A 26,084-nucleotide genomic window follows, 5' to 3' on the forward strand; every position below is an offset into this window, starting at 1 on the left:
GATAAGTGTATCCACCAGCTAAACACCCCATCAGGTGGGATTCTGTCCTTCCCAGTTCTCTCCTCACCTGAGGCCATCATCCTCTGGTATAGTGCTGGGTTACTCTGGGGAAGACTCATGCTTCAGCCTGACCGCACTGACCCTGGAGACTAAGCCAGACCCAGAGACTGTGGTACCTTGAGACCACCTCTGACACATCTAAAGTGGTTGAGCTGGTGTCTTCCTTGGCTGCCTTTTTTTCCCCTGGAGTCTCCTGAGGGGTATTTATTCCATTTTCCAAAAGGTCCCTAAATAGGTGACTCTGATAGCTCCTGGGGACTTAAATTAGCTGAGACCTTATTTGTAATGAAATCATATACTTCAGCAGGAGTATTTTTTTATGCAGATGTATCTTTGCCTGCTTCAAAGTGAGAAAGTTGTCCAGTAGATATCTGGATGTTTAAAGGTAGAAAGTTGAGGCTGGAGAGATGGCTTAGTGGTTAAGTGACACTTCACTTGCCTGCAAAGCCTAAGGACCCAGGTTCAGTTCCCCACTAAGCCAGATGTACAAGGTGGCGGCACATGTGTTTGGAGTTTTCAGTGGCTAGAGGCTCTGGCGCACCCATTCTTTGTGTATCTGCCTGCCCCCCTCTCCCCCCCCTCTTTTTCTCTCTCTCTCTGAGAAATAACAAACAAAGTGAAAAAGTTGGCAGCTGTGGTACCAAAGGACCAGACCTGTTATGTTTTTTGATGTGGTGTTGTCCACCTCTCCTGAGGAAAGCTGTAAAAGGCCCTTTCACTTTTGTAATTCTGGTGCAAGGCATGTAACTGTGTTGGCACTGCATATTGGAAACCATCATTTCCCTGTGTGTTTGACCTCGGGAATGTTTGGAAAGCTTGTTTATTAGACATACAGGACAATCCTTTACCAACCAGTATACACCTGAGCTTCTGTAGGGATGCGTTAGGGTGCTCATTTCCCAACAGCAGAATAATTAGGAGTCTGGCAGTGGACCCCGAAGCTATGTGCCCTCCCCCACCACCAATCAGCACAGCTACTCCACAGGTAGACCTGTGTCCTGCATCTGCATCCTCTTCCACCTCGTTATCCAGGCTCTGGTGCTTCCCCCTCTCAACCTCTTTGGATCCTGCCAGCTTCTTTTAACATTAAATAAATGCTTTGGCAGTTAAGGCATTTGCCTGCAAAGCCAAAGGACCCAGGTTTAATTCCCCAAGACCCACATTAGCCAGATGCACAAGGGGGCGCACACATCTGGAGTTCGTTTGCAGTGGCTGGAGGTCCTGGCATGCCCATTCTCTCTCTCCCTCTCTCTTTCTCTGTCAAATAAATAAAAATAAAATATTTTTAAAAAGAAAAAATAATAAATGCCTTGGACCCAAGAAAATCTGTCTTCACTCTCTTTTCTATTAGAACCCAAAAACTATAAGGAAATAAGTAAGTTACAGAAAAGATCATTTGATTTTTTTTTTGATAGTTTGAAAGATGTTTTTCAGATTATGGGTTTAAAAATCAACTTGTTACCTTGGGATTATGAGAGAGTTTCTCTCTGAACTCTGCCCTGTGGATAGAAAAATGAGCCCAGCCCAGATTTCTGAGATAACTCGAGCTTTCTGGGCCTATGTGAAAGGTAAAGCCGGGACACACCCAACTGATACGCTGTGTGGCCACAAACTGCTTCTGAGGTGCAGGAGTCAACTCGGAAACACAGACAGACACTGAGAGAGTTGAATTGATCATAGTGTCAAAACAACTGTATGCCATCTCAGGATCTCTCAGGATGAGACATTCATAAATGTTGTACTGGAGTTTTTAGAGTGAAAGTGATGAAGGATTTTGGGTCCAAGGAGAACTTAAATTCCATAAAGATACAGGAGATCTCAGGCCTGTGAACCCCGACTTTTGGATTTTTATCTGAATTAGCAAAGAATTGAGAACACGGACTATGAGAAGTGTAAATGATACATTGTAAGTTCTCTTTTAAGGAGTTAGGATCCAGAGAGAAAGCTAGCCGGAAGCCCAAGCAGAAAGGGAGTTCTCCTTCCCTGCCTGGCTGGGGAAAGGGAGTGGGGCCAGAGAAAGTCTCCGTCACACAGGGAAATGTTTGGGGAGACACACACACACTCACACACACTCACACACACAGAAAGCAAGCATGAGAGCGCAAGTCAAAAGATCCCCTCACATAAGAGAACAGAGAGATGTAATGTAGCAAAGTGAGAAAGCATCTAAGAACAGAATACATGTAGGAAGCAAACAGGAAAATTCCCAGACAGATAAGACCCCTCCCCCTTCCATCCAGGCTGGGAGATGGGAGGAGAGCTTATCTCTGGGAGCCAGGAAGCCAAGATGAGTGAAGTGAAGAATAGTGAGGAGATACACACACACAGAGTTAGGCAAGAGAGCACCCCAACAAGACACATGTGGAAACCCAACAGAAAGGCAACCCAGCCGAAAAGAAATCCATCCTCCCCTTCACAGCCAGGCTGGGAGGGGGAGAGTTTACCAAAGCAAGGGCCCGAGAGTCAGCGCTAGGGAATGTTGCTTGCAGCCATATCAGATGAGGCTGAGTCACACGCAGGTTCTAGCCCTGCCAGGGCAGGGCAGGCCAGGGGGCATCCATGTTCTCCTTGGGCCTCTGTCCCTAGGTGACTGCCTGTAAAAGAAGCTGTCTTGCTCCTATTTCTCCTTCAAAAGCATGGGTTCTTGTAATCCCAACAAGGTTAGTCACCTTTTTTGGGTGAAGAATTTTGGGGTTCCTTGCCAATGCACCAGTATAGTATGACAACACACCCATAATTTGGGGGGTGTCTCCAGATTCTTGTCTTAGGAATTCAAAGAAAGAAATCCACAGACCAAGGGATACGGCTCAAAAAGATTTTATTACGGGCTGGAGAGATGGCTTAGCAGTTAAGTGCTTGCCTGTGAAGCCTCAGGACCCCGGTTCGAGGCTTGATTCCCCAGGACCCACGTTAGCCAGATGCACAAGGTGGTGCACGTGTCTGGAGTTCGTTTGCAGTGGCTAGAAGCCCTGGAGCACCCACTCTCCCCCCCCCCCTCTCTGACTCTTTCTCTCTATGTCTTTACTCTCAAATAAATAAATAAAAAAAAAACAAAAAAATAAATAAAAAGTATAAGCCTTTAAAAAAAAAAAAGATTTTATTACAACTTACAGCTTTAAGAAGGGCAAGCTTTAAGAGAAGGGGGACTTAAGGGGAGAAAGGAAGACATAGCTCTTGCCCAAGGAAGCAAAATGGGGTTTGAGAAGCCCAGAACTTAAAAGAAGGGAACAAAGCAGAGCTCTTGCCCAGTGAGGCAAAAGGGATTTGAGAACCCCATTCGGAAATTCAGGTTGGAGATTTTTATGAGCCATGGACGGATAGCTGGTTTATCCAGTCTAGTCCTGATGTCAGGTGTCGGGGGTCAGGATTTCTGGAAAAGGGCAATCTCCCTATAAATTTTAATTTTTTAAGAAGGACCTTCTCAGAAGGGAGTGGAAGGATTCCTCAAAGGGGCAGAGATATGGAAAAGCCAGACCCTTCTAAGGTTTCTAATCTGTAGTAAATTGTAATGATCTAGATTTTCTCCTACAGGCTCAAGGGCAATTCCTACATTTAGTCAAAGAGAAAACTGTTTACAGCCAGGCTAGGTGGCCTTTAATCCCAGCACTTGGGAGGCAGAGGTAGAAGGATAGTTGTGAGTTGGAGGCCACCCTGAGACTACATAGTGAATTCCAGGTCAGCCTGTGCTAAAGTGAGACCTTACCTCCGAAAAACAAAAACAAACAAAAAAAAATTATTCACTTTGGGGTCCTGTCAACCCTAAACTGCCTCAGTAACATGTCAACTAAAGAGATGGCTTAGCGGTTAAGCACTTGCTTGTGAAACTTAAGGACCCTGGATTGAGGCTCGATTCTCCAGGACCCATGTAAGCCAGATGCACAAGGTGGCACATGCATCTGGAGTTCATTTGCAGTGGCTGAAGGCCCTGGTGTGCCCATTCTCTCTCTCTCTCTCTCTCTCTCTCTCTCTCTCTCTCTCTCTCTCTGTCAGTCTCAAATAAATAAAAATAAAAACAAAAAACCAAAAATATTAAAAAAAAAAAGAGAGAGATGAGTGATAGTGAAAAGCAAAGGAAGGAAATTTATCCAGTTTGGTCACATGGAAAGAAGAGCAAATAAAAAGGTTCAGTGACCCTTAAGCTTGTCTTTGGAATACTAATAGGAAATTTAGGTTTTAAACCTAAGTTTATATTTTGAGGAGGAGAGCTAGAGAGATGGGTTAGTGGTTAAGGTACTTGCCTGCAAAGCTAAAGGACCCAGGTTCGATTCCCCAGGACCCACATAAGCCAGATGCACAGGGTGACACATGCGTCTGGAGTTGGTTTGCAGTGGCTTGAAGGCCCTAATATGTGTATGCACATGTGTGCTGTCTCTCGTCTTTCTCAAATAAATAAAAAATGTTTGAAAAAAAAACTTTTAAAAAAATTAGAGGAGGAGGGGCTGGAGGGATGGCTTAGTGGTTAAGGCGCTTGCCTGTAAAGCCAAAGGACCCAGATTTGATTTCCCGGGACCCACATTCACTATGGAGTCTCAGGGTGGCCTCAAACTCACAGCGATCTTCCTACCTCTGCCTCCCGGGTGCTGGGATTAAAGGCGTGTACCACCACGCCCAGCTTTTTAAATTTTTTTGATTATTTATTGACCTTTGTATATAAAAAAAGGTGCTTTTAGACCCCCTTAACCCTGCCCCAAGTCTGCTGAGGGTCGTCTTTGGTGGGGTTTATTGGTCTTCTTTGTGGGGACCAGGATGCCTCAGTCATTCTCTGGGGAGTGGACATGGGCCCTTAGGCTATTCCCACCCCTTTGAGGCTCTTACAATCTTTCCATCCCCTTTTCCACAATATCCCCTGAGCTTTGGTGGACTAGGTAGGGATCTGACTTAGTGTTGCCTTCTCTGTAGACTCTGGATCTCTGTTTCTATGAGTTTTGAGTGACCACAGTATCTGTAACCATCTCCCCGGAACTAGCTTTTAGGCTAGCTGTGTGAGCAGTACCCATGTCCCCACTTCTTCTGTAGTGACTTCTGAGCCCGCAGATGAGGTGGAGGTGACCCATCTCAAGGTACACAGCTGGCTCTCTCTTCTTTTTTTTTTTTTTTTTTTTTTTTGGTTTTTTGAGGTAGGGTCTCACTATAGCCCAGGCTGACCTGGAATTCACTATGTAGTCTCAGGGTGGCCTCAAACTCACACCAATCCTCCTACCTCTGCCTCCCAAGTGCTGGGATTAAAGGCGTGCGCCACCACGCCCGGCTCGGCTCTCTCTTCTATTGATATATTCTGGTTCTCCCCAGTATTCTCCTCGTTCTGTCCCACACATGCTGGGCAGGCCAGAGCCCCTTCCACCTATTCTTGAACCAGAGTTTCTTACTGATTCCAGAGCTTCCATTTTTAACCACCTCAAGCCCAGATTTATTTTACCCTATTGGAGCACACCCACCCACACTCTGGTTTATTGTGCGTCCTATGGATCGAACTCAAGTGGTTTTAGACCTTCTCAAGACCCATGTTTGTACCGGAAGTTCTCTTTAACCACTAAGCCCTCTCTCCAGCCCATGGCCAGCTTTACATCGATTCTTGGGAGTCAAGCTTGGCAATCTCCACCACAAGAGGCCCCTGTGCTCTTTACTGCTGAGCCATTTGCCCAGCCCCCAACTTGTATTTTTAGAGTATATTGATAGGGCTGGAGGGCTGGCTTAGTGGTTAAGGTGTTTACCTGTAAAGCCAAAGGACCCAGGTTCAATTCCCCAGGACCCACGTTAGCCAGCTGCACAAGGGGCCGTACATGTCTGGAGTTCATTTGCTGGAAGTGGCTGGAAGCCTTGGCACGCCTGTTCTCTCTCTCTCCCCTCTTTGGCTGTCAAATAAATTAAAGAGTATATTTTTCAGGCTGGAGAGATGGCTTAGCAGTTAAGCATTTGCCTGTGAAGCCCAAGGACCCTGGTTCAAGGCCTAGTTCCCCAGTACCCACAAGCCAGATGCACAAGGTAGCACATGTGTCTGGAGTTTGTTTGCAGTGGCTGGAGGCCCTCATACGCCCATTATTTCTCTCTCTGCCTCTTTGCCAGTCTGTTGCTAGCAAATAAATAAATAAAAATAAACCAAAAAAATTAAAAATTAAAAAAAATTCATTTTATTATTATTTGAGAGAGCAAAAGAGGCAGAAAGAGAGAATGGATTCTCCAGGGCCTCTAGCCACTGCTAACGAACTCTAGACACTTGGGCCACCTTATGCATCTTGGCTTACATGGGTCCTGGGGAATCGAACCTGGGTCCTTTGGCTCTGCAGGCAAGCACCTGAACCACTAAGTCATTTCCCCAATCCCAATTTCTCTTTTTTTTTTTCTAGCTTTAATAAATCTAGTACAGATTTTTTTAAAATTCCAAACATTAGAGATGCTTAGTTGCCTATGTTTTTTTCATATTTTATTTAATTGTTTGAGAGAAAGAGAGAGAAAGAGGGAGGTAGAAAGAGAGAGAATGGGTGTGCCAGGCCTCCAGCCACTGCAATCAAACTCCAGACACATGTGCCCCCATGTGCACCTGGCTTACATGGGTCCTGGGGAATCAAACCGGGGTCCTTTGGCTTTGCAGGCAAATGTCTTAACTGCTAAGCCATGTCTTCAGCCCTGCCTATGGTTTATGGTCTGCTTTTGTTGTTTTGTTGTTTTTGTATATGTGTGTGTTCATGTACATGTATGTATGTATATCTGAACATGTGCATGTGGAAGCCAGAAGTTGATCTTGGGTTTCTTCTTTGATAAGCTTTCTTCTTTATTTACCGAGGCAAAGTGTCTCTCACTTGAACCCAGAGCTCACAGCTTCAGCATTTACATGGGTACTGGGGATCTGAACTCCAGTCCCCTCATGGAAAGAGCTTTACCCACTGAGCCAGCTCCTCAGTCTGTTCTTCATTTCTCAAAATAGCTCTGTAGATGTTCCTGGATACCTGGTGTTTGGTTTCTTCAGCTTTGTTTTTGAAAATAAGCGGTGGCAACAGTGGGTGAAGTTTGTACTCACTTCCTGGTGGTGTTGGACGTTTACAAAGTAAATCCCACTTTAGTGCCCGAGTGTTCTGGGGTTGGCTGCAGGTTTTTTCAGAATAAGCATTTTGGCCAAGATGGCTTTTAGGAAGGTAGGCCTGGTCCCAGCAATGGGCAGGTGGAAAGCCTTTAAGGTTTCTACCTCCCTGAATAGGTCTGACAGACGAGGCTGTGGGGTGGGCTGGTGGAGAGATCCCAAGCATCCCTATTCCCCAAGCTTGAACTGGAGCGGTCACAGCTCCCTACAGCCCGTTGTGGTCATCTGAGACTCAAATTCAGCTTTCAGGGGCTTCTTCCTTTCAGGCCACCTACAAGTGGTATTTACAGGAGGCAAACACCTCTCATCACCAAGGCTACCATTTACCACTTGGCTGGCCAGAGAAAAACACAAATAATCCTCTCAACATCTAAATGACAAATATGCAAAATATTCCAGGGCAGGTCCTAGAAAATGTTCTGGAAAGACTCTAGGTGGCTAAGAGGAATTGTCTGAACAGACTTTATCTTCCAACTCTGAATACCCTCCACACTTGGAATTCAAAAGGTATGAAGGAGTTAACATTCCAGAGAGGTATCGCACATGATTTTATTAGGTCTTGGCTATATTCTGTTGGATCGTTTCAAGCTCTTTCTGAGTTAGTTTAAAGCAAGTATCTTAATGGAAGAACTGAGTGTGGTGGCTCATGCCTTTAATCCCACCACCCAGAAGGCTGAGCTAGAAGGATTGTTACGAGTTCAAGGTCAGTCTGAGATACAAAGTGAGTTCCAGGTCATTCTGGGCTAAAGTGACACCCTGATTTAAAAAAAAAACAAAAAACCCAGGTGTGAGCTTTAATCCCAGCACTCCGGAAGCAGAGGTAGGAAGATCACTGTGAGTTCGAGGCCACCCTGAGACTACATAGTAAACGCCAGGTCAGCCTGGGCCAGAGTGAGACCCTACCTTAGGGGAAAAAAAAATCTTGCTGGGTGTTGTAGTGCATGCCTTTAATTCCAGAACTCAGGAGACAGAGGTAGGAGGAATGCTGTGAGTTCCAGGTCTACGGAACGAATTCTAGGTCATCCTGATGTAGAGTGATACCTACCTTAAAAAAATAATTTTAATGGAGGAGAGAGAACAAAGAAGAGGAGCTTTTGAAGACATGCAGAATCCTGACATGAGTTAGCAAGCAGGCGTACATCTTGGGGACCTTGCACAGATTACCTAGTTTCTTAGCTCTAATTCCTTCACTTGTGAGGTTCAGGGTGCACAATGTTGGGCAGGCTGCAGGTGTTTTCAAGTGTTGGGTTTCTACTTCTCTTTAAAATATTTTATTTATTTATTTAAGAGAAACACACAGATGGGGGCATAGAATGGGTATACCAAGGCCTCCTGCCACTGCAATTGTACTTTATATGCGTGCACCACTTTGTGCATCTGGCTTTACTTGGGTACTGGGGAATTGAACCCTAGCTGTTGAACTCTGTAAGGGAGTGCCTTTGGCCACTGCGCCATCTCCAAAACCCCCTAGAGTGGTAGCAGGATAGCAGTCTACCTCTGAGAAAACTGGAGGACAAGGTATGAGAGGAAATTGTGCTCATTTGAAGAAAACCATTATTTCCTTAAAGGTGAGGCCCTCATTTTTAAGTAGGTCACTGAAAAAAAAAAAAGAAAAAAGAAAACCACCAGAAACTGGGTTCTCCATTTACAAGGTGACTTGTAGACAGCTCTCTTAAGGCCAGGTTTTTGAAGTTTGACTCTTCACGGTCCTGCAGCTAACTGGACTCCCAGTTTGTGCAAAGGATTGAGTTCCCGATGGAAAGTGAATGCCACAGATTGCTGCCTTCTGCTGAAGTTGGTGGTCAGAGTGTGTCTGGTACAGAGTCTTTTGTCATATCATACAGTCATTGGCAAATGACTGAGTGAAATAATTGAATGCTATCTGAAATACTCTTTTCCTCTGATTACTAAACCAGAGGAAAATGCCTTCTTTCCAGTTTCTCATTTTCTTTTGGGGGGGGGGGGGATTTCAAGGTAGGATCTCACTCTAGTCCAGACTGACCTGAAACTCACTATGTAGTCTCAGGGTGGCCTTGAACTCACTGCATTCCTCCTCCCTCTTTCTCCCAAGTGCTAGGATTAAAGGCATGCGCCACCACACCGGGCAAGTTTCTCATCTTTTCAAATTGTGAAATACAAACATTTATCTTTTTCTATCGTAGTGCTGTAGAGTGAACCCAAGGCATACATGCTAGACAAATGTTCTGCCTCTGAGCTACATGTCCAGCCCCCCAAATACCTTTTTAACTATCTTGAGTGTACAGTTGTGTGGCATACAGCACCGTCCATCCCTAGAGCCTTTCATTTTCTCCAACCTGAACTAGAGTTTAAGACCCTTCAAGCACGAGCTTCCCATTCACTCATTCCTCCAGCCCCCGCAGCCACCATTCCACTTTTTCTGTCTTGATACATTCTGGGTACCTCATACAATTGGAATCCTACATAAATTATTGGTCACTTTGTGAATTTTATTCCTTTATTCTGCTCTTGAATGGTTTATGTGTGTGTGTGTTTGTATCTGTGTGGTGCACATTGTGTATGTGTGTGGAGGGCAGAGGTCAATGCCAGGTATCTTCCTCAACTCTCCACCTTATTGATTGAAGCAGAGTCTCTCACTGTAACCCAGAGCTTAACGATTCAGCTAGTCAGCCTGCCCTGGGGATCCTTCTGTGCACTGGGCTTCCATAGCTGACATTTATATGGGTGCTGGAAATCCCTACTGAGCCATCACTCTAGCCTGTCCTTTTTTTAAAAAAATTATTTATTTATTTATTTATTTGAGAGCAACAGACAGAGAAAGAGGAAGACAGAGAGAGAGAGAGAGAGAATGGGTGCGCCAGGGCCTCCAGCCATTGCAAACGAACTCCAGACGCGTGTGCCCCCTTGTGCATCTGGCTAACGTGGGTCCTGGGGAATCGAGCCTTGAATAGGGGCAGGCAAGCGCGCAACCACTAAGCCATCTCTCCAGCCCTAGCCTGTCCTTTTTTGTAAAAAAAAAAAAAAAAAAAAAAAACTCTTCTATGTTCCATCTTTCCTTGTCATACATTACACTTTTCTGTATACTTTTGATTTTTTCTGATACTTATGTACAATAAAATTTTTTTATTTGAGAGAGAGAGACACACACACACACACACTAAGAGACAGACAGTTCTGAGTATGGGCATACCAGGGCATCCTGCTGCTGCAGCAAATGAACTCTAGACACATGCACCACTTTGCAAATCTGGCTTTATTTGGGTAGTGGGGAATGAACCAGGTCATTATTCCATTCCATTGCATGGAAGTGTCTTTAACTGCTGAGCCATCTCTCCAGATCCCATCATGTCTTAGTTACTCTGTGTGGTCTGTAATTTACCCTTACTGAAGGAAAAGGTCATTGGAATGCATTTGCTAGGATACGCTTGCTTTCTCTTTTCCATTTTGAATCTTGCTATGGTGCCTAGGTCCCGGGTGTCAAACTCCTGGGCACAAGCGGTCCTCCCTCCCCAGCACTCCCACCCTGAGTAGCCTATGCCAGCATCACTATGCCAAGATCTTTATCTTTAGAATCCCCTTTAGTGGATACTATCTTAGTCCTGTTGACTTTCTAAACTATTTTGTTGGGGAGTGGGGTTTCAAGGTAGGGTCTCACTCCAGCCCAGGCTGACCTGGAATTCACTTTGTAGTCTCAGGGTGGCATCAAATTCACGGCGATCCTCCTGCCTCCGCCTCCGTGCACCACCACGCCCGGTAGATTACTATCTTAGATGATTCAGGTTGGGGTACAGCTCAGTGGTAAGAGTACTGAAAGCGTGCTCGAAGCCTTGGGTTCAGTCCTTGGTACTACAGAGAGAGAGCAGCGATTATAAACTACACATATCAATTCTCCCTTCCCCGAGCATGTAGGGCAAAAGTAGAATGTATTTCAAATGACAGTGCAGGGGTGAGATGTAGCAGGGTGGTAGCGTGCTCGAGGCGTCTCCCACCCCACGTGGTCGCCGCAGAGGCGGTGTGAGAGCACGCTGGCCTAAGGCTGCAGTCGCAGAGAGGCGAGGCCACTGACTAGGATCGGGAGCCCTGTTTGTGCGCTTCCAGCCAAAGGTCACCTCTCAGCTTTTCTCCCTGCAGGTGGTATACCTTGACGTCCAAACCAGGAAAGAAGGACAAACAGCGGGGAGAGATTGAGGTCGACATCCAGTTCATGAGGAACAATATGACTGCCAGCATGTTTGACCTCTCCATGAAAGACAAGTCTCGGAATCCATTCGGGAAACTGAAGGACAAGATCAAAGGCAAGAACAAGGACAGCACGTCAGACTCGGCTTCAGCCATTGTCCCCAGTGGGACGCCACCAGTTGACAGTGATGAGGAGTCTTTTTCAAAAGAAAAGAAAAAGAAATCCAAGATCAAGACTTTATTTTCCAAGTCAAACTTGCAGAAAACACCACTTTCCCAGTCCATGTTGGTCCTTCCTACTTCAAAGCCAGACAGAACGCCACTTCGTCCTGGGGACTTCCAGTCCCGGTGGGATGAAGATGACAATGGGGACGAGTCCTCCTCCGCCTCAGACAGTGAGTTCTCGCTCCTGCTCCCGCGCACACGGCCTCTTGCTCCAGTTAGCTGACCTTGCTCTGAGAAAGGGGAAGCAGACGTGCAGAGATTATAGTTTCTGCAGTGACCATGGTGATGAAATAATCTTGTTTAAATGCCTCCTCTATTTCTGAAGCTCTGGTACTTAATTTCATCTATTTATGTATGTATTTATTATTTATTTGATGGAGGAGTTTTAAATTTTTATTCATTTGAGGGAGAGAGAGAGAGAGAGGGAGGGAGAGAAGAGACAGACAGAGGCAGAGAGAATGGGCACACCAGGACCTACTGCCATGGGAAATGAACTCCAGGCATACATGCCACTTTGTGCATCTGTCTGTACATGGGTACTGGGGAATCAAACCCAGACTGTTAGTCTTTGCAAGTATGTGCCTTTAACCACTGAGCCATCTCTCCAGCCCAATACAGGATTTTATGCAGCCCCAGCTGGCCTCACGTTTGCTATATAGCAGAGGATGACCTTGAACTTCTGATTCTCTTGCCTCTTGGCAAACTAGGCAAACTAGGATTTGACAAGCACTCTACCAACTGAGCTACATTCTCAGCCTTAAGTCTCTGGTTTCTAAGAATGTATACGTGCCTTTTCTAAAATGTTTGGCTCTGCAATTGATATTCTTTAATTCAGGGGTTGTACCTTTCAGAATAAGTGCATTCCAAGTGTTTTTTTTTTTTTTTAATTTGTTTGTTTGTGGGTTTTGGCTAATGTTCTGTTTTGTTGGAGTGCTAGGGATCCAGCCCTGTGCCTTGCATATGTTTAGCGAGCACTTGTCACTGGGACACTCCTTTAGACCCCATTGTAGTTTTAAGCATAAAACTAACAAACCTTGGGCTGGAGCTGGGCACCTTTAATCCCAGCACTCAGGAGGCAGAGGTAGGAGGATTGCCATGAGTTTGAGGCCACCCTGAGACTACATGACGAATTCCAGGTCCGCCTGAGCTACAGTGAGACCCTACCTCCAAAAACAAATAAACAAACAAACAAACAAAAAACACCTTAAGCTGGACATGGTATAGCTCTTTCCTGGGTCACGCAAAGCCCTGGACTCAACTCCCTGAACCATATAAACTGAGCTTGGTAGTGGTGAAGAAGTTCAATGTTGCCCTTGGTTACATAACAAGCTGAAAGCCAGTCTGGTCTACTGCAGCGCCTTTCTGCAAATCTGATATTCTTTTAATTCATCACATAGTTACTGAGCTTAACTACCATGGGATAAATTCCTAACAGAAACTGAAGAACCCCTTAACTCTGAATTCAATTGAAATGACAAAATCCTTTCTAGTGGCAAAATTCTGTTACTCTCTCATGTGCATTGCCTTTCCCATTGGCTTATCACAGGATTTCTCAACTTCGGTACTAGTGACTCCTTGGGCCAGGTAATTCTTTGTTGCATAGGCTACTTAGGGGACATTGCTGGGCTCTGCCTGCTAGGTGTCCATAGCACCTTCCTCTCAGGTATTGATATACTGACAGCTGTCCCCACCTGCTATAAACCATGTGCTTCTCATAGCTGCGTTCCCTGCTTCTCTGTCTTTCTGTGTTTCTTTGCTGTGCTAAGGATCAAACCCAGGACCTCATACATGCCAGACAAGTGTTTGATCACTGAGCTGCTCTCTCTGCCCTCATTTAATCTCATTTTGTATTTTCACTGTTGGGAATTGAACTCCAGAGGCTGCTATGCTATATTCCCAGCCCTGGTTTAATGTCTTATTACCTTTCTGTTCTTTGTTTTTTTTTTTCCCAGTCATGTCCCACAAGAGAACAGCAAGTGCAGACCTTAAGCAGCCAAGCCAGACCAACTTGAGCCTTCCTCGGAAGGAAGGACTCTCCTTCCTCGGGGGCCTTCGGTCCAAGAGTGACTCCCTTTCCCGCTCTAACGTCTGTATCAACGGGAGCCATGTGTACATGGAGCAGCCAGAGGCCAAGAGTGAGAGCAAAGACAGCAGCCCTTCTCATGTCCCATCCCCCCAGGGATTCAGGAGGAAGCACTTGTTCTCCTCGACTGAAAACCTGGCTTCGCAGTCTTCAAAGGACCCCGAGGAAGGAGGTAGCCTGTCTTCTGACAGGCGGCTATCTGACTCTTTCAATAAGGACTGTCTGGAGCACATATCTCTGCCATTCTGTCAACCCCAGGATGGCAGGGACACGAGGGAAACCATGGATCCAGCAAACTCGGAGGCTATGAAAGAAGCTAAAGACAGCAAGAAGCAGGAGAGCAAGAAGTCATCTTTGCTCTCTCTGGTGATGGGAAAGAAGGATGTGGCTAAGGGCAGTGAAGGAGACAGTCCTTCCACTATCCCAGGAAAAGAGAAGGGAGACACAGTCATGGAAGCCCAGCTGCAGGAGGAAGACCGTGTGAGAAAGCCCGAGAAAGATACTGCAGCTTTTGCCTCCAGACAAGGCAACTCACTGAACCCCTTTGAAGATGTGCAACTCTCAGAACCAGAAGCTGCACTAGAGCTTAAGTCTGAACTGAAGCTACCAGTTCCCGCTGTAAGAGCTCCCCAGACCAAAGCCGTGAAGCCTCGGTGAGTCTTGGTCCTTCTACATGGGCCTTTCCCTCTCACTTTCTAGTATTCTGCTAGTATAGAGCTAGAGCGAACCTGGCCTGTCCCACAGTGATACTTGGGCGTGCCAAAGGCTTGCTAGTCTTAAGTCACCTGTTTTAACCAGTCACCTCTGCTTATCTGGCATGCCCGGCACAAAGGGCAGTAATAACGTCCCAGCTCAAAGCCACTGCCTGTGACCTTCTGAACAAGCTAACTAGAGCCAGTGAAAGGGTGTGGTTTGTGGCAGATTCTGAGCATGTCAGTTGGGAATGCAAGGTTGGGGTTGGTACAAGGGTGAAACCTGTGTTGATTGAGTTTTCAGAGCGTGTTTCACTGTGAGACAGATGCCTTTCCTCCTCATACTGTGGTTTAGGTTTGCCAGTGTGAGAGGCCAATTCCTCACTTGAGTGTGCCTGTGACAGCTGTCTCTTCTGTGTCTGATTGTAAAAGCCTGCCTGAGCCTGCAGCATTCACACTGACAGTGTTTCTGTGGTATGGGGACTGAGAAACCTTTTTGAAGAGTTGTTTTTTTTTTTTTTTCTAATACACACATTTACCTTAGAAATCTGTTTTTATTGCCTGGTGTTAAATCTCCTTTTTTGCTTTAAACTTTTTAGATGCTTTTTTCCCCTGTCATAATCAAGTACCAGGAACTTTGTGTTAGCCTCTAAAAGGAATTATAGGCTGAGTCTTTTCACTCCTATTTCAGCCATCTCTGTGTGACCCGCATGCTTGGTGGTGAAGCGTATCTCCGTTGTAGAGTACTTGCTTAGCATGTGAGAGGCCTGAGTTTGATCTCCAGCACCAAGGAAAGAGGAGGTGCCCCATGTGTATGTCAAGGGTGGGTGTTCTCTTAAACTTCATAAATACTGTCCTGAAGGTTAAAAAAGTTAGCCCCCTTTGATGACTTTATTTTTATGTTTCTTTGTTACTCATAATGCATCTGCATCTGACCTGCAGATTTCATTTTGTCCTTTTTGCAGACTGGAAGTGTCTCCAGAGGCTCAGCCCAAAGCCAGGCTTCCTTCTCCCCTTGACTCTGCTCTCCTTTTTTCTACTCTTCCTTCCAGCTCTCCTCAGGCACCTGTCTCCTTTGAATTGGGGTGTGAGTTGGAGACACAGTCCTCTGAAAGTCCTTCTGTCCTCGCCTCTTTCTCATCTCCCATAGTACCTCCCATTTCTACATCCACTCCACTTGAGCACTGGCTTCCCATGGGCAAGGGTGAGGCAAGTTCTGAAGCACCATCTTTGCTCCTTAAAGTTGACTTGCAAAAGGAGAGTTTAACACCAGCTCCAGATATTGGTCCTTCTGCCTTGGGGTCACGTTGTGAGCAGCTGCTTATCCCAGAACAGGAAGGGATAGAAACATCTCCAGGGGACAAGACCAGGGAGACAGGCACAGGGAAGGAAGCTGGTGATGAAGAGTCAGGAAAGTGTCTCCTGGAGCAGCCTGATGTGGGGCAGCAAGAAGGACTTCAGAGGATCCCCTCCCTAGAGCAAGGCTGCCTCCCCTCACCTCAGAAGGCTCAGGAAGCTCCCTTTGCACCTTCTTTCCATGGTGGCAGCATTGCAGGCCCTGTTGAAAATTTCCCTGTGGAGAGAAATACAGACTCTGAGGGTCTGTTTAGGTCTTTTGAGAAGAATAATGTTAGTGATGATGGAATGACTTCTGCAATCCCAGAAGTGACACCCCCTCTTCAAGAGGGAGAAGTGGCCACCCCACTTGACATCATGATGCAGAAACATGAAGAGATAAGTGTGGATGCTGGTAGGAGCCAAAAGAAAGTCAAGAAGCATGTGTCTTTTTCCAAGCAACTCTTTATGGAGGAAGAGGCAGAGAATCCTGCTGGGCTTAGGGAAGAAGATGAAAATCATCCTCAGCGGTTGGCACATGAAGGGGCTGCTGCTGGACATGAGGCCCATGCAGAGACCCCTGTGTCTTCCCACACAGAAGACATAGGGAGGGGACCTGTGGCCTCTGAGGCTGCTCTCCTTATCCACTCTCATGTGGATAGTTTCTCAAAAGGCCCCACGAGTGAAGCCAGTTCAGCGAGGGATGCTCCACTCTCTGAGACTGTGGAGGAGGATGCCCTCATGGCTCAGGGTCAGAGCAAAGCTAACGATCATGACGGCTGGTTGTCCAACCCCCTGAGCGGCCTTCCGTCTGCCTCTGATGTGAAATCTCCCATCACGGCCGATCTGAACTTGTCCTTGCCTTCCATTCCTGAAGTTGCATCAGATGATGAAAGAGTAGATGAGGCCGGAGATGTGAGGAAGGCAGCAAAGCCGGTCACTCTGGGAGCCGGATCTTCATCCCTGGACATGTCACCTCCCTGTCTGGAGAAAGCAGAGGACCTGAGTGGCGGGCCACTTGGGCCTGTGCCAGTGGAGAGTCTGCATGACTTAAAGCCAAAGGCCTCCAGAGCAGCTCCTTCAGCGCAGACAGTGGTGTTAGGCACCCCTGAAGAGCATCTTAACAAGAGCTCAAGTGTGGACAAACAGACGCCAGACCATGATGCTGGCGAGCAAGAAAAACTGAGGCAAAGCGAAAGACCAGGCCTGCCTCTGTGCGTGTCCCTGGACTGTCCTGTGCCTAAGCGCTCCCTCTCTGAGCCCTTTCCTGCCATACACTCTTTCCCCAGCTCTCCACATTCTGATACTCACACCACCAGTTCAGCAGAATCCCCCCAAAAAGCAACGCCAGAAGGCCCTGCTGGTAAAGTCGAAAATTTTGGCAAGAGGAAGCCGCTCCTCCAGGCCTGGGTCTCACCCTCAGAGCCGCATCTGGTCTCAGCCCAGCCGGGCGCTGGAGCTGGGGCAGCCAAGCACAGGTGAGATGGGGAGACTGTCTTTGTACATGGGAGAGATGGCCCCTCTTTGCTTTTACCTGCAAAGGCCTTGCCTTCAAACCGTGTGGCTCTCCTGATGCCATGTGACCTGCCTTTTTGCTGGCATGGCCTATCCCGAAAGGGCTGACTGTCCCCTGGGCTGGGAACAGTGCAAATCCTTGCTGTGTTGGTAGCAAGAGTGTAGTAGTCGCCTGTGAAGGCGGCTTAGGAGTGAGCGTTCCTGCGCAGGGGAGTTGCGCTTTCCCCTTTCCGAAGTGAAGAATAACTAGTCTCTCCAGAGTCTCACACCCAGCTGAGGCGGAGCGGTAGAATCAGATGCTGTTGAAAGCTTCTTGGGACTACCCAGATGTCAGCAGGCGCATGGTTCTCCACTTCCTTACTGCAGAAGCACAGAGGACCCTGTGGAATTCCTCAGCGGAGTCCTAGGCTATAGTTACCTCCAAGAATAAGAGACTTCCTTTCTTCCCTTTTAATTTACTATATTTATTTCTTCAGTGCTGAGGATGGAACCTGAGGCCTTCACATGCTGAACAAATACTCTGCCACTGAGGCACACACCATCCCTAAAAGATTGTTTTAATGTTCTCCTGCTACTCACAGCCAGGCGAAAGGGCTCAGAGACTATCAGGACACCTGGCTAGGAGCGTGTGACTTGTGTGTGGCTGTCTGCTTCCAGTTCCACAGGAACTAAGACATCAGAGTGGATGTGGGGCCAGAGAGACCTAACAGAGCGTGCTTCTCTGTTCCCCTCCCCTTTGTCGCGTTGGCTTCCATCTCTGAGATGGGCAGTTCTCAATGTTAGGGTTACAGGATTATTTAAGGACTATTTTCCTTTCTCTTTAGACTCCATCCTGTGAAGCCAATGAACACAGCACCCACCAAGATCACAAACTCCAGCTTGGGCACTGCCACGATCATCAGCGAGAACGTGATCAATGAAGCCATGATGAAAGTATGTGTTCTGAATAGTTGGCATGTTTTTCAGGATCTGTGAAGCTTATATTTCATCATCATAACTGAACATGGCTGAGTAGTTGCAGCTACTCAAGAGGCTGAGGTGGTAAGGCAGCTTGAGCTCATTGGTTTGAGACCAACCTGAGCAACATAGCAAGAGAACAGCAAAAGCTGAAGTACTTGTCTATGGAAGGATGCACAGTGCCTTCGATTTGATCCCTAGCATGTCACCATTACAGGCATTTCCTTGGGAAGCAGGCAGTGTTGAGTTGCCTGTCGAAGTCTTTGGTTAAGTAGGTCTCACTGTAGCTCAGGCTGACCTGGAATTCACCATGTAGTCTCAGGGTGGCCTTGAACTCATGGCAATCCTCCTACCTCTGCCTCCCGAGTGCTGGGGCCTTGAACTTTTTTTAAAATATATTTTTTAATTCATTTATTTGCAAGCAGAGAGAGAGGAGAGAGACACAGAGAATGGACACACCAGGGCCCAGCTACTGCAAATGAAATTCAAATACATGTATCACTTTGTGCACCTGGCTTTAATTTATTATTTATTATTTATTTGCAAGCAGAAAGAGAATGAATATGAAAATGGGTGTGCCAGGGCTTCTTGCCACTGCAAACAAACACCAGTTGCCACGTTGTGCATTTGGCTTTACATGGATATTGGGGAATTGAACCCAAGCTGTAGGGCTTTGCAAGCAAGTGCCTTTAACCACTTAGCAACCTCTCCAGCCCTCCCTTGACCTTTTGATTCTCCTGCCTCAGCCTCCTGAGGATCTGGACTTCCAGGCTTGTACCACCACAAGATCTGGATTTTTTTTTTTTAATTTTAATTTTTGTGGTTCTGGGATTGAACTCAGGGCCTCCCATGTGGTGGGCAAGTGCTGTACCACTCAGCTGCACTTCCCCAAACTTTGGTTCTTACTTTCAGTAAAAGGTGAGCAAGTATGGGGATAATTTCTTGTGTGTGTGTGTGTTTAAAAAAATTTTTTTTGAGGCAAGCCCAACAGACTGGCCTTGAGAGAGAGAGAGAGGGAGAGGGAGAGGGAGAGGGAGAGGGAGAGAATTGACGTGGCAGGGCCTCCAGCTACTGCAGTCAAACTCCAGACACATGCATCACCTTGTATGCATGTATTGCGTCATTTTGTGCATGTGGCTTATGTGGGACTTTGAGTGGACAAAGATGTGTTGTATTTCAGATAATGTGGAAAACAACTTCCTGACTATGGCAATTTGTAGATGTAAATAGTGTTTGCCTTGGTTTTTCAATAATGTTTGTTTTTGTCCCTTTCACTTCTGAAAGATCTTCCTATGAGTGTGTGTGTGCGCGTGCGTGCGTGCGTGCGTCTGTCTGTCTGTCTGTCAGTCTGTCTTATTTTGCTGAGTATTGAACCCAGGCTTTGGGCATGCTAGGCCAGCACTCTACTGCTCAGCCACATCCTTGGCTCTTGAAAACATTTTTATTTTGTTTGTGTTTATTTTGTTGTTTTGTTTGGTGTGTATGGAGGCCAGAAGTAGCTTTCTGCTGGAGGTAGGTCTCATTTTCACCAACTTGGCTAGACTAGCCAGCCAGTAAACTAGGGCTCATCTTGTCTCTGCCTCTGGAGCTGAGGTTACAGGCACATGCCACCACACCTGGCACTTTTGTGTGAGTACAGGGGATCAGATCCTCATGCTTGCTCTCCAGCATTCACCCGCTGAGCCATCTCCCCCAGTCTTCTTGAGTGTTTTTTTATTAGCCTGATCGTTGTTACTCACCTTGCATTGTCTGTTCTGCTTGCTTCTCAAAATTACCAGCTTTTGGCAGAACCCTGTACTTACTACATTTTAGCCATAGCGTAACAACTTGTATCTGTTGTAAATCAGCTGACCCACCTGTCTGTGTGATAGTTGCTGGTGATAACAGCACTGTCTTCCTGGAGTTAACAATATTTACCAGGAAGTTGGGTCAAATAACAGCATAAAGGTGATGAAAATGAAAACTAGAGCCATTTAGCAGCCTTCCGTCCCCATTTCCTTTTACTGCAAAGTGTTTTATAGCTCTATCTACTTAATATTTTTTTAGATTTTTTTTAATGGGTGAGGGGTGCTAGGCATTGAACCCAGGGAAGAGACAAACACTCCTATTTTACTTACTCTTCAAAGCTCATGGAACTAAGAAATAACTTAGCATAAAAGAAAGGACCCTGCTGCTGTTGCTGGGAACATGGAAGCTCATTGCTGCCCCTTTGCCTGCCACAAATCTCTTGGTCCTGGACCCTCTTAAGTAAATAAATATAGAAAGTTCCCTGGAGACTCCACTGTTGGCCTGCTGAATGAATAATGGATGCTTTGTTCTAAGCATAAAACAGTATGAAAATAACCACCCTTTGGAATGTTGCAAAATAGGAGGGAGGTTAGGAAAAGAAATTTCATAGCTAAAGTGAATGAAGAATCAGCTGAATCATTGCAACAGTGTTTTTTCCCTCCTTTGGCTACTGTTTTAGGGCCTTCATTCTTGAGTAACTTAGAACTAGGAGTGTATTATTTACCCAGGTGGCTTTAGCACTTCCCTTTATATTAGAAGAGCCAATTAGCTCGAAAGCTCTGTGTTTTACTTTTTGGAAAAGCTGTACAGGCATTCTAATGCACATCATTATTGCATCTATGTAAAAAGAAAATCCAGTGTGAAAATGCTGGGGAAAAACACATGACAGTGCTCACCATTTAGTAGATAAAGACTGGATTTGCTTAAACTTTTTTTTACTTGTATAACTAGAGTCTTTTAATGATTTCTGAATCCTAGATATCTTCTTTCCCCTTGGATGACAGAATTCAAGTTGAGTAGCTGTCTAGTAGTTTTGCATGAGGTGCCTTAAGTAAATCTTCCTCTTCAATCTAGGTACTTATATTAGGAAAATACTTAGAGATATAGCCAAAGATTTATGCTCATACATTTTAGTAAGAATGCAATATGTAATTGTGAAAGTTGAAAACAATGTAAAATATGTGCTCTGCAGAGAGATGGTTAAAATATAAAGAAATTTACCCAGCACTTGGGAGGCAGAGGTAGGAGGATCACCATGAGTTCAAGGCCACCTTGAGATTACATAGTAAATTTCAGGTCAGCCTGGGCTAGAGTGAGACCCTACCTCAGAATTTTTCTAAAGGGCTGGAGAGATGACTTAGCAGTTCAGGCACTTGCCTATGAAGCCTAAGGGCCCAGGTTTGATTCCCCAATGCTCACATAAGCCAGGTCCACAAGGTGGCACATGCATCTGGAGTTTGTTTGCAGAGGCCCTGGCACACCCATTCATTTCTCTCTCCCTCCCTCCCTCTCTCCCCCCCCCCCTCTCTCTCTCTCCCCCTCTCTCTCTCTCAAATAAATAAATAGGAAAAAAAAAAAGTTAAAAAGGAGAGATAGGGCTAGAGAGATGGCTTAGCAGCTAAGTGCTTGCCTGTGAAGCCTAAGGACCCTGCTTCGAGGCTTGATTCCCCAAGACCCATGTTAGCCAGATGCACAAGGGGGCACACACGTCTGGAGTTCATCTGCAGTGGCTGGAGGCCCTGGCACGCCCATTCTCCCCCCACCCCCGGCACTCTCAAATAAATAAAAATGAACAAAAAATATTTTTTAAAAAGGAGATATATAGAAAAAATATGAATTAAAGAAGGAGCAGATTTTGAAAAAGAAGTTTATTTCACCTGTTTATGTACAGGTTGACTTGGGTGTATGTGAAAATGCCTGTGGTTCTGAGCCAACATTGTGATCAGGCTTTGGTACCTGGCTCAGTGGGGGGATGGGATCCTTCCTCTGAATTCTGGGTTATATGTAAGCAGTTTGTTTTCCTGAATGGGATGAGGGCTTCTGTCATGTTGCTGAATTCTGCCCTTGACTCTGATTCTTGGAGAAGATAGGCATTTGTTTAGCCTTCCTGGGAGGCAGTGAAATTGTCAGATCCCCACAATGACTGACTGCTGTTCAACTTACAACCAGCAACCCCATGGTGAAGACCAGCAGTTGCACTGAGGAGGATCCTCAGTGGAGTAGAGGCAGAGAGGAGGGAAATGATGGTGCCCATACATGATGTGTCCATAAAAGAAGGCGGGGGAGAAAATTTCAGATCCTCAAAGCAAAACACTATTACTATTTCCAAGTTCTTTAAGCAAAATCACCTTGCACTTGCTCCAGAATCTGGTTTCTTTCAACCTATAAATTTCCTAAACTGAATATGATCCGATAATTCACTTATTTCTTCCTAACCACCTAGTATGGTATGATGTGTTATTTCTTAATCATTATCTTGTACTTCCTCGGTCAAGCCTCTTGGCTTGCAGTTGAGCCCCCGCTGTCCCAGATTCTTTTTTTTCTTTTTTTTTTTTTATTTACTTATTTGCGAGTGACAGACACAGAGAGAAAGACAGATAGAGGGAGAGAGAGAGAATGGGCGCGCCAGGGCTTCCAGCCTCTGCAAACGAACTCCAGACGCGTGCGCCCCCTTGTGCATCTGGCTAACGTGGGACCTGGGGAACCGAGCCTCGAACCGGGGTCCTTAGGCTTCACAGGCAAGCGCTTAACCGCTAAGCCATCTCTCCAGCCCTGTCCCAGATTCTAAACACTGGTTTAAAACAATTGCTCGGGATTCCTGCTTCTGTCAGAATGGGAACACTCAGCTCTGGGACAGGTCACTGTGTACACAGAGGGTATGCCCTTGGTGGCTGCCTGTGGCCTGGTGGTAATTAACTTTGACTCTGCGAGTGTGGAGTAAGTTCAGGTGAGGTCTCCTGAGTGGTTACTGCATCAACTTGCTGGAATGCTTCTAAGGGAGCTTAACCTACAGTAGGCCAGCTGGGACAAATGGTGCCCTGTTGTGTCAGCAAGAGTGCATTCCCATACTCCTCTCCCATAGGTTTCCCCGACTCCTCTGGGTAGGGGCTTGTCCTCCTTGGTTGTATAGCTCACTAAACTTGCCAGACTGATCTCAAACTTATGGGGTCAAGTGATCCACCTACTTCATTCTCCCAAGTAGCTGAGACTACAAAATCATACCATCAGACCTAGGCCTAGCTAATGACTCCTCTTCTCTGCCTCCCTACCAGGGCTTCATTACACTTCCAGAAATCTCACACCCAGAGCCTGTATCAGAGGTCTGGGGCCTGTGAGTCAAGTATGGTTCCTACTTTTTTTTTCTATTTTTGGGGTGCTGGGGATCCAACCTATGGACTCACATATGCTAGGCAGTTTTCAAAGGGTCTTGAAAAAAACCACATGCAACAAAAGCCCCATGCGCTCCACACAGTCTAAAATGTTTAACTCCTGCCCTCTACAGAGACTTCTGCAAATGACAACTTATTTTATCCCAAGAGTCTCCCATCACTATTTTCCTCTTCTGTATTTATTCCCTTTAGACATTTGATTTCTATGCTGACTTTATAACCTTTCCCCTTCCTTCTTTCTACAAAGAAATACAGCCCCTCGGATCCTGCCTTTGCCTATGCACAGCTGACCCACGATGAGCTCATCCAGTTGGTCCTCAGACAGAAGGAAACCATCAGCAAGAAAGAGTTTCAGGTCCGGGAGCTGGAAGACTACATCGACAATCTACTAGTTAGGGTCATGGAGGAGACTCCCAACATCCTCCGCATCCCAGCCCAGATCAAGAAAGCAGGAAAGATGTGAACGTCCAGAAGAAAACACTGAGATGGTTTTGTGAACTTGTTTCCACCTCCTGTTAAGGTCAAGGACAGGGTCTGCCCAGTAACTAGCCAACAGGTTCCCAATCTTTCTGTGTGTTATCTGTGAAGAGTTCTTCCAGTTGAAGCCAGGTTAATTATTACAATGAATCTTCTACTGTACATTCCCAGGATTTTATTTTTAAATGCCACTGTGCCTTTAACTAGGTTGCAAATTGAAGATCTGATCCTGAGTCAGAGATTCAAATGGCTCCATAGATACTAATATACATGCATAGCCCCCACACATATATATTTACAAAGAGGTTTCTTTGGGGTTGAGATCTTTCAAGTATGTATCCTCCAGCCATGAAATTGCTAGGTGAGGTGAGAACCATGTGATGGGTGCTATGTTGTGCCTTCTTTCTCAGCTTTTAATAGCTTGGGTGCAGCTTTTTGCCTGCAAATGCTAAATTTTTATAAGGTGTAAACTTCTCCAACTTTTTTTTTTTTTGGTTTTCTGTTTTAGTTTTGATTTCTTAAGATAGGCTCTCATGTAGCCCAGGCTGCCCTTATACTCACTATATAGCTGAGGGTAGCTTTGAACTCCTGAACCTTTTTCCTCCTTAGTGCTGGGATTACCACACCCAGCTCTCAGACTTGGTTCTTGTGACTTTAACTGGAGTAGAGCCATTTCGGGAAAACTTCTGAAAGTGTTTCTTAGTTAGATTCTGAAGAAACTGCCTCTTCCAAACACCACTTCCCACCCCTCTTCTTGCCTTAAAGATGTACTCTGTAGATCCACAGGGCCATGTCCTGGGGACAAGAAAGGTAAGGTGGGGGAATTGCAGACTCTTTGTACTCAACTAAGAGAGAGTCCCATCTCTTATCATGGCAGGGTTCTTACTGTTCCGTGCAGGTCTGTGAGGTAGAGGGTAAGTTCAGTGGGGCTCCTTTGGCTTTTCCATCAGTGCCTTTGCTTGCCAGTTTCCTGAAGGGGAGTGGACAACCCACTGGCCCCTCAAGATGAGGAAGCCTGGGGGAAAGCACTTGCTTAGCATGGGCGAGGCTCTGGGTGCTGTCCCCAGCACTGCAAAAATAAATAAGTAAAAATTATGAAGAACATGACAATACTTACTTTTGGATTGCTGCTCTTCATTTTTGTTTTTATTTTGCAGGGGGGTGGGGGGTGGTGGTTGCTGCTGCTGTTTTTGAGATGGGATCTCACTGACCCCAAGCTTTCAATCCTCCTGCCTCAGCTTCTCAAGTACTGGCATTACAGGTACGTTGAACCATGCCTAGTAGATTGCTCTATTTTTTAAAACTATATTAATATACACGTGCTTTTTGAACTCACCCCCCTTTTTAACTAAGGTAATCTCACTGTTGCTCATTTCATATTGGAATTAGAATGTTTCCTGTTCTTTTTCTTTCACAGTTGTGATAGAATCCCATTACATTTTAACATCTGCACTGGGGAGGAAGGACCACAGGCCAGTGGCGTGGGTTGGATAGTGGCAGTTCTTAGTGGAGCATCTCTGCTACATATATCCTTAGTATCCTGAGATAAGCAAGATGATCAGCAGCTGAATCCCTTTGCAGGATTGCACTTGCTGCATTGGTTTTATTGGAGCACTTTAATCTGAGGGACTATATTGTAACTTGATTTATATAATTAGCTTTTAATAATCCACACCTATTTAATTTAATCACTTCTACAGTGCGGGGGACCACTGCAAACTTTTGAAATGACTTGTGTTTTTATAGTGCTATGAAATTTATTACATACTTATGAAGAAAACTGTATTGCTTGAAGTCAGGAAATGTACATGTATATATGTGTTCAGCATTGCGTGTTTTCTACTGGATATAAATGTATTTTTACTGTGATAACCCAAGTGCACTTGGCACGCTTCCTTAAGAGAGCCAGCCTCGAGAGCTGCCGTCATGAAGGATCTAGACATACCTGCTGCTTGCACCTCAGCTACGAAACTCAGTCAGCGCTGGAGAGGAATGTCTGGGCGAAGGAGTGACTTTCTGTACTCTGAAATGCCACTTGGGAACTCTTAAGAGAATGAAGGACAGTTTACTTCAGAGATATCTGGCTTCTGCCAGTAAGCATTCCATTTATAGCATTGCTGTGCCTCACAACGCTGTTAACACAGTGCTTGTGTATTTTAACAAGTGTCCTTGAAGACACAGTTGGGGACTGGGGAAGGAGGCTTGTCTAAGAAAAGCTTAGCTTGTACTAAGCCATTAGTGAAGGTTACTTACTTGTAGCACTGGAGCTCTTATGACTGTTACCTCAGGGCACCCATGGCTTGTAGCTACCACAGATGTGAACCTGAGGG

The 26,084-nt window shown here is 45.8% G+C and overlaps 1 protein-coding gene across 2 annotated transcripts in view; it reads left to right on the forward strand.

Moving 5' to 3' along the window:
• The window catches only part of Rab11fip1 (RAB11 family interacting protein 1), a 35,589-nt gene extending 11,339 nt beyond the window's left edge, over window positions 1-24,250 (forward strand). The window contains exons 2-6 of one of the 2 annotated variants that reach the window (XM_004671497.2): window positions 11,246-11,688; window positions 13,471-14,254; window positions 15,259-17,106; window positions 17,968-18,076; window positions 23,525-24,250. In XM_004671497.2, coding sequence (XP_004671554.2) covers window positions 11,246-11,688; window positions 13,471-14,254; window positions 15,259-17,106; window positions 17,968-18,076; window positions 23,525-23,740 — 3,400 coding nt within the window. In that variant the 3' untranslated portion in view covers window positions 23,741-24,250. The remainder of the gene's footprint in view (window positions 1-11,245; window positions 11,689-13,470; window positions 14,255-15,258; window positions 17,107-17,967; window positions 18,077-23,524) is intronic. The other variant, XM_004671499.2, reaches the window with a different exon arrangement.
• The last annotated feature ends 1,834 nt before the right edge of the window (window positions 24,251-26,084 follow it).

This window comes from Jaculus jaculus, chromosome 12, assembly GCF_020740685.1.
Source record: "Jaculus jaculus isolate mJacJac1 chromosome 12, mJacJac1.mat.Y.cur, whole genome shotgun sequence".
Classification (NCBI taxonomy): Eukaryota; Metazoa; Chordata; class Mammalia; order Rodentia; family Dipodidae; genus Jaculus; species Jaculus jaculus.